Here is a 12,883-nt window from a genome sequence, read left to right as displayed (position 1 = left end):
ATGATTTTACGAATGCTGCTGTAAAATTTGGCTTACAAAATTACCATAAAAAGCTAAAATTCCATTCCTAAGGGGTACGGGAGGGGAAGGTGGAGAGGAAGGAGAGATGGTGAGAGGGGGAGAACAGCGAGAAGGAGTAGGGGACAGGGAGGAAGAGAAGGAGGAGGGAGATGTTAAGACGGAGAAAGGGAAGGATATTGAGGAAGAGGATGAGAAGGAATAGAGGGGAAAGGGAATTATGCTAAAGGGGAGGAGGAGGGGATGATGAGGGAGGGGAGGTAGGAGAGGAGGGAAAGCGTGAAGAGGAAGAGGAGGAGGAGTGGAGGCGAGGGAGGAAGAGGGGAGGATCTGGAAGGGGAGGGGAGAAGGAGGAGGAGGGATAGCAGGAAGAGGAAGAGCTTACTATCGATTTTTTTTTCACACAGCCTTGCTTGTTTTATCGGATTCGTCCAAGCTGACATCTTGTCCAGGCGAGTTCAACCAGCAAAGCACCTTGCCGACAGCCTATAGGTGTAAGATGGTACGACTACCCGATGGCACCATGTTGCAGACCGTCCCAAAACTCTTCTCTCCCCCTGCCGTCTTCGCTGGAAAAAATCCTGGCCATAACATAATATGCAGAATCCCGGGTAAATCTCATGCTTTCTTGATATTTATCCTTATTTATAATACAGATCATACATTTTTAAATGATATCATGAATATCCACGCCCACTATTATCATAACTACTATCAATACTATGATTATTACTAGAGTTCTACTACTACTACTACTACTACTACTACTACTACTACTACTTCTAGGAATGTTTAAGTGGTACGGCTTCATTGGGGGTCGGGTTCGAAGGGGCAGAACCCCCCTTGAAGCTTTTGCAATTTGAAAAATGAAATGACAATTTCTATGGTACGTTGATACAAGTAGAAATTTAGTGGCGCAATGAGCAAAAATGTTGGGGGGGGGGATCCGCATCACCAATATTATTACATGTTACATGCAGGCCCCGCGGAACGTTTTTCAAAGTGAGGAAGGGGGGGGGGGCTAAAGTATTTACGATCAGTTATGGTTAAGGAGCATTTATTTATTATTTCAAAAACAAATTGAGGGCGTGGTTAACCCCTAAAACACCACCCCCACCTGCATACGCGCCTGACAACAACAACCACTACTTCTAGAGGTCTACTGAAGATCTAAATAGGGCAAGGTTGTACGATACTTGTTTCTGACGGAAATTGCTCTATGTCAATTTCTATTATACACTGACTATGACCGATTTCTTAAAGGGCAATCCATACGTTGTTACATATTCATTTGTATGAAAGCATAAACGTAAGAGAGAAAGATTGGCAAAATAAATCGTATTAATTCCAAGCGAGTTATAAATGATTGAAATATGAGATCACTAAATGTGTTTTTAGCTTTTTTTAAAATTTGTTATCCTATTTTATTCAGCTTCTCTGATTTTTCTGCTCTCCTTTAGAGTAGTTGTCGATTTAGATTGGATTTTCCTGTGACGGGAACAAACACTTAACCGAACCCTAACTATACACCTCTAAAAAAAAATGAAGCCAGGTACAATTATTAACAGGGGATACAAATAAATTTGGTCGGCAAGGGAGGTGAATATCACCAGGTAAAGTACTGAATTTGAGAATGGGCACTGAATGGACATTGAAATGGGTATCCGATGGCTTTGGAGTATGGGTCTCCGTGGCGTTTGCTATGTTTAAGCCCTGGTAAAAATGCATTATCATTAGGCTTGCTTATCTTTTTTATGTTAATTTGTGAAAATCCCGAAATATATCTTTTCACACCAAACAAAATTTGTATTGATGATTGTTTGGCAGTATTGAGGTTTTATCCCATTTATTACTTATTTCGCAGATTGTGGCAAAAACCTCTGTAAAAACGGCTGGTGTGAGGAGACTATGGGAGGCTACAACTGTACCTGCTCAAGTGGGTTTCAAGGGAGACACTGCGATGAAAGTAGGTGTAATAATTATATAGGCGTATCGGGGGGGGGGGAGGGAGTGGTCAATTTATTAACAAAGAGCGTGAAGAGACATTTTACAGGGTGTAAACAAAACTTGCATGCAGTTTGCTGAATCTTTCATCAGACATTGTACATACATTCTGCACTGCACCTCACCAGTACGACAATACACGACGGTGGCCGATGCTGCAACTGAAGAAGAAGAAAAAGATGATGATGATTTAGAAGAAAATACCTCTTTTGGAATTTTTTGATAGAACTGACGGATTCCCGCACGAAAAGTGTTTTTCGATTTCTATTTTTCTCCCCTCCTTGATCCTTTCCCCGTACCCTGACTAAGAGCGCCTGGAGATATTTCAATGAAAATAATGTTATGCATTGTCATTTACGTCAGTTATGTTTGTATGTTGTTGTTATTTTCAGTGATCATAGAGTCAACGAAGGAAGCAACGAATAAGCCTACGACGAACCCTACGACTACGATGACGGAACGCTCAGACACAACGACTTCCCAAACCATCACTACCTTTGGTATGTCTAGGCAATAGTATCATGGAAATGACGTCATGCATTTTATCATTATCATAATGGGTCTAGCCACTATATCCCCCTTGTTTTTTCTCTCTCTCTCCCTCTCTCTCTCCCTCTCTCTCTCTCGGTCTTTACCTGACTCCATTTTTTCAGTCCTTTCCTTTCTTTTCTCAGTGTTATATTGCTCTGGTTCAAAGCATAACGAGCCAGAGCAAATAAAACTGAGTTCCTTTAGGAAATCTATTTATTCAGATGGTCATATCTCAGCCAATACTTAACATGTTCGATTGTTTTTCGACATTTGGACATGCTCTTTGGAAAATGAAGAAAAAATTGAGAAATTCCAAAAATAGATTTGTATGATGTCACAGCTTCGGTACTCTATTACTTCATTAAATAAATAGACTGATACAGTTCATATATTTCATGAAGCTCAATTTTCTTCGTTTTGGACTTCTAACTAATCGTATTGCTTTGTACGTGTAGTTTCATTTGTTACAACCCTGAAGTTCCCCTCAACGTTCCATCTACAGGTCCATTAACAAAAAGCGAGTAAAACATTAAATGCGCACTTATATTATGAACCTGCTTTTGCTATTTTCGGATCAATTAAGTATTCACCATTCAGTCAATATATCCTTGCCTAAGCCTAAAAAGGAGATTGATTTTCCATCAGTCAAATCAAACAGCAAATAGGCTCACCGGAAAGATTATTATTAAATCATAATCGATACTACTACAAAAAACATGTGTTGATTGAATGAGCTAAAAAGGAGGTTGGTCATGCCATACGAGTTAGGTACATACAAGGCCTTTTTATTAAAGCCCCCATCACACCAAACTAGTTCTCACTACGTTTTGGAACCGTCCCAGAAAATTGTAAAACGGGTTGTGGTCGGAGTAGAATTTGTAAAAAAAATGTCTATAACATGACCCTAGTTCGATCATAAACAGTCCCCAATGCGTTCATCTCGTCTGTACCCCATCCACAGTCAGTTCATATCAAGTTCTGATCGGGTAAATTTGCCATTTCCAGGCAGTTCAAGTCAGTCCGTAGTCAGTTTATACCCGTTTTTAACTAGTTCGAACCTTGTTACCAATACAACCATACCCATTCTAACAAGTTCAGAGACAGTTCAGCTAGTCCTCATCTCGTCCTTGGTGCGTTCGAACGCGCTCCTAGAGCGTGTGGAATCACGTCCTGGCTCAAGGGTTATAAAACCCGAGCGCGTCATAGACATTATTTACAAATTCTACTCCGACCACAATCTGTTTTACGATTTTCTGGGACGGTTCCAAAACGTAGTGAGAACAAGTTTGGTGTGATGGGGGCTTAACCGGCATGGCTTAAGTAATTTTAGATGAACTAAATTAGTCTCTTTCGTAGAAACACGTATAGAAAAAAACACAACTGTGGACCGGTACGGTATTTCTTGTTTTTTTTAAACGGTCGTTCATTTAAAAAATAAACACACAGAGATGAGTTAACGCTGTATAGCAGGCGACGAAGGGGGTTGGGGGGGGGGGGATCAACAGCAGAGTTAGATGGTTTTCATTTTGAGGAATGCATCTCCTTCCAGAGGATAGTCCGGTCCGTCCAATAATTGAAAGGTTGCTCTTTGAGAAACTAGAAATACTCCTCATTCTGTGAAGAAGAAACAAAATGCAAAGTTGCCCTTCCTGATGGCAAGGTCTGGAGGTGAGCAGCTTTAATAGGAAACAAGGATGGAATAAACTTTGGTAGAATAAGTTCTGGTGTTATCCTTTGAATTAATTCCAACTACACGCAGATATTATGGCATTGCCTTTATCAAAAGAGCGAAAATTTCATTAAAAAGAGTCAACGCTTTTTGCAGTTTTCATTTATTTTTATTTTTATGGGAGGGGGGGGGGACGAGCGAAGGTTATACATTAATGATTATAATGAATGACGTAATGTAGTTTTCAGATTTCGCAGAGCTTCCAGATATCTAATTTAATCAAAAATCAATTTCATTGTTACATTACATGAGGGTGTCTCGAAAGAAATTTGTACTTCGTTGGATGATGTGTCTCTTGTCTTTTTATTCTTTTGCACTTCATTTGAATGTGTATGCTTTTTTATGTAATTTTTTTGTGGTATAATTCATGCCTAGAATATAGAATACAAACAAATAAGTGCTTGAATTCTTTAATGTTATTTATTTACTCCGAACGATGTTTTAAAGTTTAAAATATTGAGTTATGGAGTCCAGTTATATCAACTTCTTACATGCATATTATGTGGTGTAATTTCAGCGTGTGTATCGAACCCCTGTCAACATGGAGGAACCTGTGAGGAAACGGGTGAGGGATTTAACTGCACTTGCCTGGATAGCTACCGTGGAGACAGATGCGAATACGGTAAGAGGAGGAAACTATTACATGAGAAAGGGAGAGATCAAAGAAGCGGCGATATAGACAGAGAGAGAGAAAGAGAGAGAGAGAGAGAGACAGACAGAGAGAGAGAGAGCGACATATAGGCAAATAGAAACAGAGACAGAGAAAGAGAAAGAGAGACAAGAGATTGAGCAATTGAGAGACAGAGGGAGAGACAGAGAGCCAGACAGAGGCAGAGAGATAGAAAGAGAAAGAGAGAGGGGGACTAACTCCACAACAACAACAACCTCTGGATTAATAAAAAAACAAGTTCAAGAGCTATTGTTCTTTTTTTTTTTGGGGGGGGGGGGGGAGTATTGTGGTACGTGGTGATATGATTTAATATTGGTGAAGGCTCGTTTCAATAACTCTCATATGAATGGTCCGGGATCGGTCCTTGGTCAGTGCTGATATTTTTGGAACAGGGTCATTACGTTTTGTATTTTGGCTCAATTCATTGCATGAAGACTCCCTCGTCCAGTCCGTGAGACTAGTCGGTGGAAGGAAAAGTGAAGGAAGAGTAGTTATCACATCTCGTTCTCGCCCTACAACCTACATGTTAATCCATCAATTAAACTGGTCCAGGAACGCTTCACGGTTGGTCTGCAAGTATCTAGGATATGAAGGTAAGTGCTTTATATACTAAAGCCACCATCACACCGAACTAGTTCTCAATACGTTCTGGAAAATGTTGCCAAACGGGCTCAAACTGTGTGCGAACAGAGTTGAACGTAGGAGCAACTTTTTACGATCTGTTTAAGAACTTCATGGACGGGCTAAGGCTGGATTTACGGGAGAGTGCTCTAGAACTTTGAGCCTGTTCAAAGTTGTCCCCGTCCTGCAATTAGACGGAGTGACAACGTACTTAAACGAGGAGCCCGTCCATGAATTCTTAACTAGATCATAAACAGTTTGAGCACGTTTGGCAACATTTTACAGAACGTTTTGAGAACTACTTTGGTGTGATGGGGGCTTCACTTGAATGTCTTGATTTGCACAGCTTGAATCGTTGAAGTTGAACGAGAATACGGAATGGCAAGAACGCGCTGGGGTTTTATAACCCTTGAGCCAGGACGCGCTTCCACACGCTTTAGGAGCGCGTTCGAACGCGATGAGGACGAGTTGAACTGTCTCTGAACTTGTTAGAATGGGTTTGGTCATATTGGGGACGAGTTAGAACTAGTAAATAACGGGTATAAACTGGCTTGAACTGCCTGGAAATGGCAAATTTACCCGATCTGAACTTCATATGAACTGACTGTGCACGGGGTAGAGACAAGATGTACGTATTGAGGACTGTTTATGAACGAACTACGGGGCGTATTAAAGACACTATGTACACATTATGCCCCGACCACAATTCGTTTTACGATTTTCTAGGACGGTTCCAAAACGTAGTGAGAGCTAGTTTAGTGTGATGGGGGCTTTAAACACACCAAGGAAACCGACATCAAGTGCAACGTTTCCGCCATGTCCATTTTTTCCTTCTACTTATCCTCTTTTGAGGGATTTTATTTATTCATATCATAACATAACAGCTATTTACAACAGTTTTTATATACAGAATTCATGCAATTACAAAACATGAAACTAATGTGACATAATCACTAACTAAGATAATGAAAACATTTGTGTAACTTCGTTTATATCGAATTTCTTTTGATTACATTTCATATCGAGATAGGTGCGCATTTCTACCTTTAATTCTTTTATCAAATATACATCATGTATCCTGTGCTTTTCACTTCCCAAAAATTCTCTAATATAGTTTCTATAGATAATAAACTGAGCGAAGTTTAAAATAAGATTGACAAGATTCATTTCTCTTCTCTCTATTTCATAACCTATTAAAATATTTTTTCTTTCAAAAATATTTTATATTATTTCCTTCATGTTCATGGCATTGTTTCACGAAACCGTCATAAATGCATTTTCGTCGATAACTTCTGAAACTGAACGCGTGGATGAATTTCAGATTAGAAAGGGATTTATACCTCACATACCTTCATAACACAAATATGATTAGAAATGGCTGTTCAATTTGGACCTACTGTCACGTTACACGTCTGTACAATTCATAAACATCTGCCACCAAAACTGAGTAAATTCTCTACTTTTTCGATGATTCCATTACCTCAATGGGTGTACATCCATTGTTGTGTACTACAAAATTCTTCTTGCTCCCAGAAACTTTTGTAAACGATGTAATCTCATGACCTGAACACATCGATATCTTTGAGGAATTAAGACTATTGTTATACATAATTCAGACACATCATAATTAGACTTAGAAGTGCAAATATGTTTTTTTCGTTAATTGATCTTTCCAGTTATTTGTTCTTTCTGATTATATGCCAAAAGATGTATATGCGACAGTGGGAGGAGATCTCTTCGAGATTATGTCCTTAGATAATAATTCTGACGCTGTGGCTTTGAGATGCCCTGTCGATCTGACTAACATTACTGACTGCTGGTACGAAGAAAGTGCGGCGATGAATCCTAGGGAGGAGAGTATAGCTGTTGTTTGCTGTACTGGTAAGTGTTTCAGAATAATGAGAATGTGTTGACCAGGAGATTTTTAAATAGATGGAGTCACAACATACAGATTGTTAGCCTAAGCTAATACGACATGAAACGGCAAACCAAAATTCGTTTTATTGCATAACTATGCCATATGTACCAACGATTATATTTTACATACCAAAATATAAATTCGTTTGGTTTCATTTCATACAGACTTACTTCACGATAACCAGATGAAATTTATTTAAAAAAATCTAATTGACGAAAAGGTGTTGAAATACCCTTTTAATATAAAACTAATTTATTTGGGATCCGTCAAAGCTATTTCTAAAGAAATTCGTTATGTTGAAACCATGGAAATTCAGACAGACCTTGACATTATTTGCAACTGCACATTCATTTTCTGTGCTGGTTAATTTAAGGAATTAGCTAGCTACGCATTACAAACCTCTCTTAAGCTCTCTAATCTATAAAACTCTTCTGGTAGTTTTGAAACGTCAGACATTAGAGAATTAAGACACTCTGTTTGTTTTATTGCTGTACTGGTAAGTGTTTCAGAATAATGAGAATGTGTTGACCAGGAGATTTTTAAATAGATGGAGTCACAACATACAGATTGTTAGCCTAAGCTAATACGACATGAAACGGCAAACCAAAATTCGTTTTATTGCATAACTATGCCATATGTACCAACGATTATATTTTACATACCAAAATATAAATTCGTTTGGTTTCATTTCATACAGACATCCTTCACGATAACCAGATGAAATTTATAAAAAAAAATCTAATTGACGAAAAGGTGTTGAAATACCCTTTTAATATAAAACTAATTTATTTGGGATCCGTCAAAGCTATTTCTAAAGAAATTCGTTATGTTGAAACCATGGAAATTCAGACAGACCTTGACATTATTTGCAACTGCACATTCATTTTCTGTGCTGGTTAATTTAAGGAATTAGCTAGCTACGCATTACAAACCTCTCTTAAGCTCTCTAATCTATAAAACTCTTCTGGTAGTTTTGAAACGTCAGACATTAGAGAATTAAGACACTCTGTTTGTTTTATTGTTCATCCTTAATAAATTGCCGCGTGTTTGTATTAATTATCATTAGTTGAGACTCTCCACCTAAAACATCTTCGGTATTCGGCACAAATTGTTCAAATTAGGTTCGTAATATAATTCACAGGGATTCTAAGACATTTGCTTGGGCGATAATTGTTCATGGCTTCAATTTGTCAAAGATATAGTACCATATTCTTCAAAAGCACGACCCTGTGCCTGAGATCACGTTTAAGAAAACAAAACTGATATCCCACATTAACTTTCCATGTTTATTTTGTGTAAACGTTTGAGATTTAGTAAAATACGGGCCATAGGGTTAAGGATACGGCTGTAATTGGGTTTCAGGTGATATTGAGGTTCAATTTCGGGGTTAGGTAAAGCGTTCGGATTAACTGGGACAGGCAGTTGGTAAAAAAATCATTACAAGATTCACATGTCTCCTAAACTACAAGTGCTAGAACTTCCAAATGTGTATGGTTATGAATGCTGATTTAGCCTAACTGGCAAGGTAATAGTTTCGTGGTCCATTAAACAAAATCTGTCTTTGAGTTTTAAAGAGCTGTGATTGTTTTTCAACAGTGAACCTGTGTAGCACACCTCGAGGTAGCCCAGTCGGTCTAGAAGGCGGTAAGGTTCCCAACAGCGCTATTTCAATCTCGAGTAGGTACAATGATACGTTGGGTGGACCAAACGCCCGTCTGAACAGTCCTTCTGCGTGGCTCCCCGATATTGCTGACGAAGACCCCTGGCTTCAGATCAACTTCGCTTCCGCTTTTGTCATCACCGCCATCATGACGCAAGGTAGAGCAGATAGTGCAGAACAGTGGGTGACATCGTACATAGTTTCATCCAGTATGGACGGAGCATCTTGGACATATTACCAGGATATCAACACCAACACAGTCAAGGTATTAACACTTGGTTTGCTTTCTTGGTTTGCTTCCTTTTCCCATTTTTCTATTTGCTATAACAACTCTTTTTATAATTTGCATCTTTTACCTTTTTCTTTGTAATTCGAAGGGGCACGTGCTCCCCCTAGTGCCCCCATACAGCCACGACACTGAGTGTAAATATAACATATTCATAAATGACATCCCCTAGAATCCACTTCGTTATTGGATGTTTATTGCTCCACCCTCATATCAACTTATTATTTTAGAGAGAGAGAGAGAGAGAGAGATGGGGAGTAACGCGAAAGATATTACCCAGAAACACAGAAAATTACACAAAAAATAGGCTTTGTACGGCGGAAGTGTTAAAAAAGTAGTAGAAATGTGCAAGCCCCATTTAAGTGACAGAAACAACAACATGTTTTTTTCTAAATCTTGTCGGAAACAGTATATGTGTCCTGATCACAAATTGCTGTGTTTACGTTTAAGTATAAAAACCTAACTGCCTAATAGTATGGCGAAAAAGAGAAAAACAAATGACGTGATGAGAATCTAAAATAAAAGAAAGAAAACTTTATCCAAATTTTCATTATTCGTTCACTTAAAATGACATTTTATTATCGAAAATTGTGTCAACCGACCATTTCAAAAGGAACATAATTGGTTTGATCATTAGATATTCTACACTTCAAACCCAAGTTAATCTCCTTGTGAAATGGTTGTATTATCTCGTTTAGGTCTACACAGGAAACTATGACCCAAATAGTCTTGTGGTGCACACCATCTGTAGGCCGATCGAATGCCGATTTTTTCGTATCCATCCAAAGACGGCCCATGTACACCGGGCCCTCAGGCTAGAACTCACTGGCTATGGACCTCTCAATGACTTATTAGGTGGGTAAGGCTGCATCCTTAAAAAGACCCAGGAGCAAAAGAAGGATTGGAATAATAATAATGTCTCCTTATTCACGCCAATCCAAAATTTATTTGATGAAGCGCCTTTCCTTGCAGTTATAAAGTGCTGCAAACATTGATCCACATGTTTGGGCCACTTAAACAAGGACGTACCACTTTTTTTAAAGCGCTCCTATCCGTCACGTAACGCTGTGACGCTCACGGCGCTAGCTATTATTACCCTTGTTATAGCTGACCTGATACACCAGAGGAACTAGCGCTGAAAAATATCAGGTACCCATTCACACCTGGGAATGTATAGGTTAATGTTTTGCTAATAAGACATTTGTGTCGGGCAGGGAATCGAACTGTGGACCCTGTCATCTTCAGTCCGGGGGCTTATCCACCGCACTACGTCACTTAGTATCCATGTAGGTGATGTAATCGAACGGTTTAAATATTCGGCTGCAGATGCGAAAATTGAGGATTCGATTGGCAAGAACGGCACTGACGACGCTAATACCTGAGTCTAATCCTCAAATCGACTCAAAACTTCGGCCATTCGTATTTTCTTGTTCGTTCTGTAGTTAAGAGGTGGTATTATAAAATTTCCAATTTGCTAATATGCACGCCTGTAGAGTGTTCACTGTAGTTGAACTAAAATGAGTTTTAAAAGTTTTGGTTTTCTGAAAAACTCTTTTAGCAACTAAAAAAAGAAAGAAGACCTAATAGATCTCTTTTATATACTGACAAAGTTTGTCTGTACGTTTGTTGTTTTCAGCTGCGATGAACCATGAACAGGTAAGCTGTTCATGTCCTATCCGAGGGGAAGGAATGGGAGTGGAAGATGGACGAATCCCAGACTCCAGTCTAACCTCCTCGTCCGATTTTGGTTATCTTTACACTGCATCAGATGGAAGATTGAACGGCGGAGTTGCTCTACACGAAAAGGCAGCATGGGTTGCCAAGGATAGTGACACGGCTAAATGGGTCAAGGTGAGTCCAATAACAAAAATTATAATAGTGATCCCCCTGGAAACCCAATTCAGCATGAATGCCGTTCTTCCTAAATTCTAGCACTATCTAACTCCAATATTAACGGTAACGTAAAGTCCAAATGAAACCCTCACTCGCACCCTAAAGATGGTATTAATCATTGATGATTTATATTACCTCGCCCTACTGCTTTGAAAGCAAGTATTTACTTGGTAATTATCTACCTACTTCTAATAAAAAAAAATCGCATTGCCTTGGACAGTTGGAAACTCTCTATTACAGATATTATGTCCCTTTTGCAGCCAACATCAAATTGTATAGAGCTTTGCAGGAATTATGATTATGTTGAAATATGTATGTCCTATCTGTGAAACGTTAGCAGTGTCCTAGTATCTAATTTATTCAAGGAAACCCGTTTACTTTCTGGACTGCACTGTCAGACACTATTGGTGACTAATTGTCATCTTTTTTAATTTGGTAATAACATACATAAAATGAGCTGTAACAGGTACATGAGCATTTGTCTACTTCAATAACCCACTACTTGCATTGGCCAAAATTAAACTGATTGAATCTTTGTGCAGCACAACACGTACGACCATTCGGTATAAGGGTCTGAAAATCAGACTATTAGTAAGGTGATTACAACTTGCTAGGCCGTCTCTTTCCAAAATTATTAATTTATTGAATTTTCTCCAAAAAAAAAAAAATATATATATAATAAGCAGAAGGAAAGGGGATGGAAAGAGAAAGACTCCTAAAAAAGTCATTTATGACATGAAATTGTACATATGTATATATATATATAAATAATTCATAAAATAGTGTGTGGCAAAAATAGTCAACTGTGACTGATTGCCAAACAAAATCAAATCAAGAAGAAGAAGAAGTAGCAATCACTTATGTCAATTCGACAACTAATGATCGTTATTTACCCACAAAAAGCCATTTTCAAACTCTTTCGTTTTGAGGGAAGTTCTAAATAAGTATTGTCTTTCAAATGGAATTTAACCTTTTCATTTTTTGACCTGCAAATGGGATATCGTATATTTAAAGACCGTTAATACTACTGGGTCAGAAGGGATAAGACCACACAGCGAGGTCACTGACAGGTGGCTATCTCATTAACTCAGCTCTCAACTAACATAAGCAAAAGGGTATCATGGGGGACCAACAGGCTCCGATTTGGGAAGTTTTCTATATAGAGGGAGCAAGTAGCTACAAGTAGGACAGTGGGGCTTTAAAGAATTTTTCTACTCTGTTTTTTTTTTATCCGGATCACTTAATAAAGATGTATATATGGAATTTCAAAATTGCGAAAGTTGCGAACTAATATAAACCATGGGATTTAGAGCATGAAACCTCTTTTTCTTCAAATTTGTTTTCGTCGTCATGTCATACACAACACACACACACGCACATACACACCCACACATACATACACGCACACACATGTATATGTATATGTATATTATAAATATATATTACGACTTGGCACGTATTCAATCTCGAAGCTAGGATCCAACTGAGGTACGTGGCTTATCATCGTTTAACTCATCTGCTTTCCACCCACCCGACAAAGGATCAATAAAGAT

General features: G+C 38.6%; 2 protein-coding genes across 2 annotated transcripts; both read left to right on the top strand.

The window, feature by feature from the left end:
- The first annotated feature begins 508 nt into the window (after window positions 1-508).
- LOC115923250 (protein crumbs homolog 1-like) lies at window positions 509-5,287 on the top strand. The gene is made up of 5 exons (XM_030983662.1): window positions 509-629; window positions 1,883-1,984; window positions 2,415-2,522; window positions 4,800-4,904; window positions 5,274-5,287. Exons 1-5 carry the CDS (start codon window positions 518-520, stop codon window positions 5,285-5,287), a joined length of 441 nt encoding a protein of 146 aa, XP_030839522.1. The 5' UTR covers window positions 509-517.
- LOC115923249 (lactadherin-like) lies at window positions 5,274-11,369 on the top strand. The gene is made up of 5 exons (XM_030983661.1): window positions 5,274-5,545; window positions 7,281-7,454; window positions 9,088-9,416; window positions 10,136-10,292; window positions 11,074-11,369. The coding sequence occupies exons 1-5, from the start codon at window positions 5,299-5,301 to the stop codon at window positions 11,367-11,369; spliced, it is 1,203 nt and encodes a 400-aa protein (XP_030839521.1). The 5' UTR covers window positions 5,274-5,298.
- The last annotated feature ends 1,514 nt before the right edge of the window (window positions 11,370-12,883 follow it).

Source organism: Strongylocentrotus purpuratus, unplaced genomic scaffold (assembly GCF_000002235.5).
Source record: "Strongylocentrotus purpuratus isolate Spur 01 unplaced genomic scaffold, Spur_5.0 spur5_scaffold_13, whole genome shotgun sequence".
NCBI lineage: Eukaryota > Metazoa > Echinodermata > Echinoidea > Camarodonta > Strongylocentrotidae > Strongylocentrotus > Strongylocentrotus purpuratus.
Note: the sequence above shows the minus strand (reverse complement) of the source record. Positions and strands in the feature narration are given on the sequence as shown.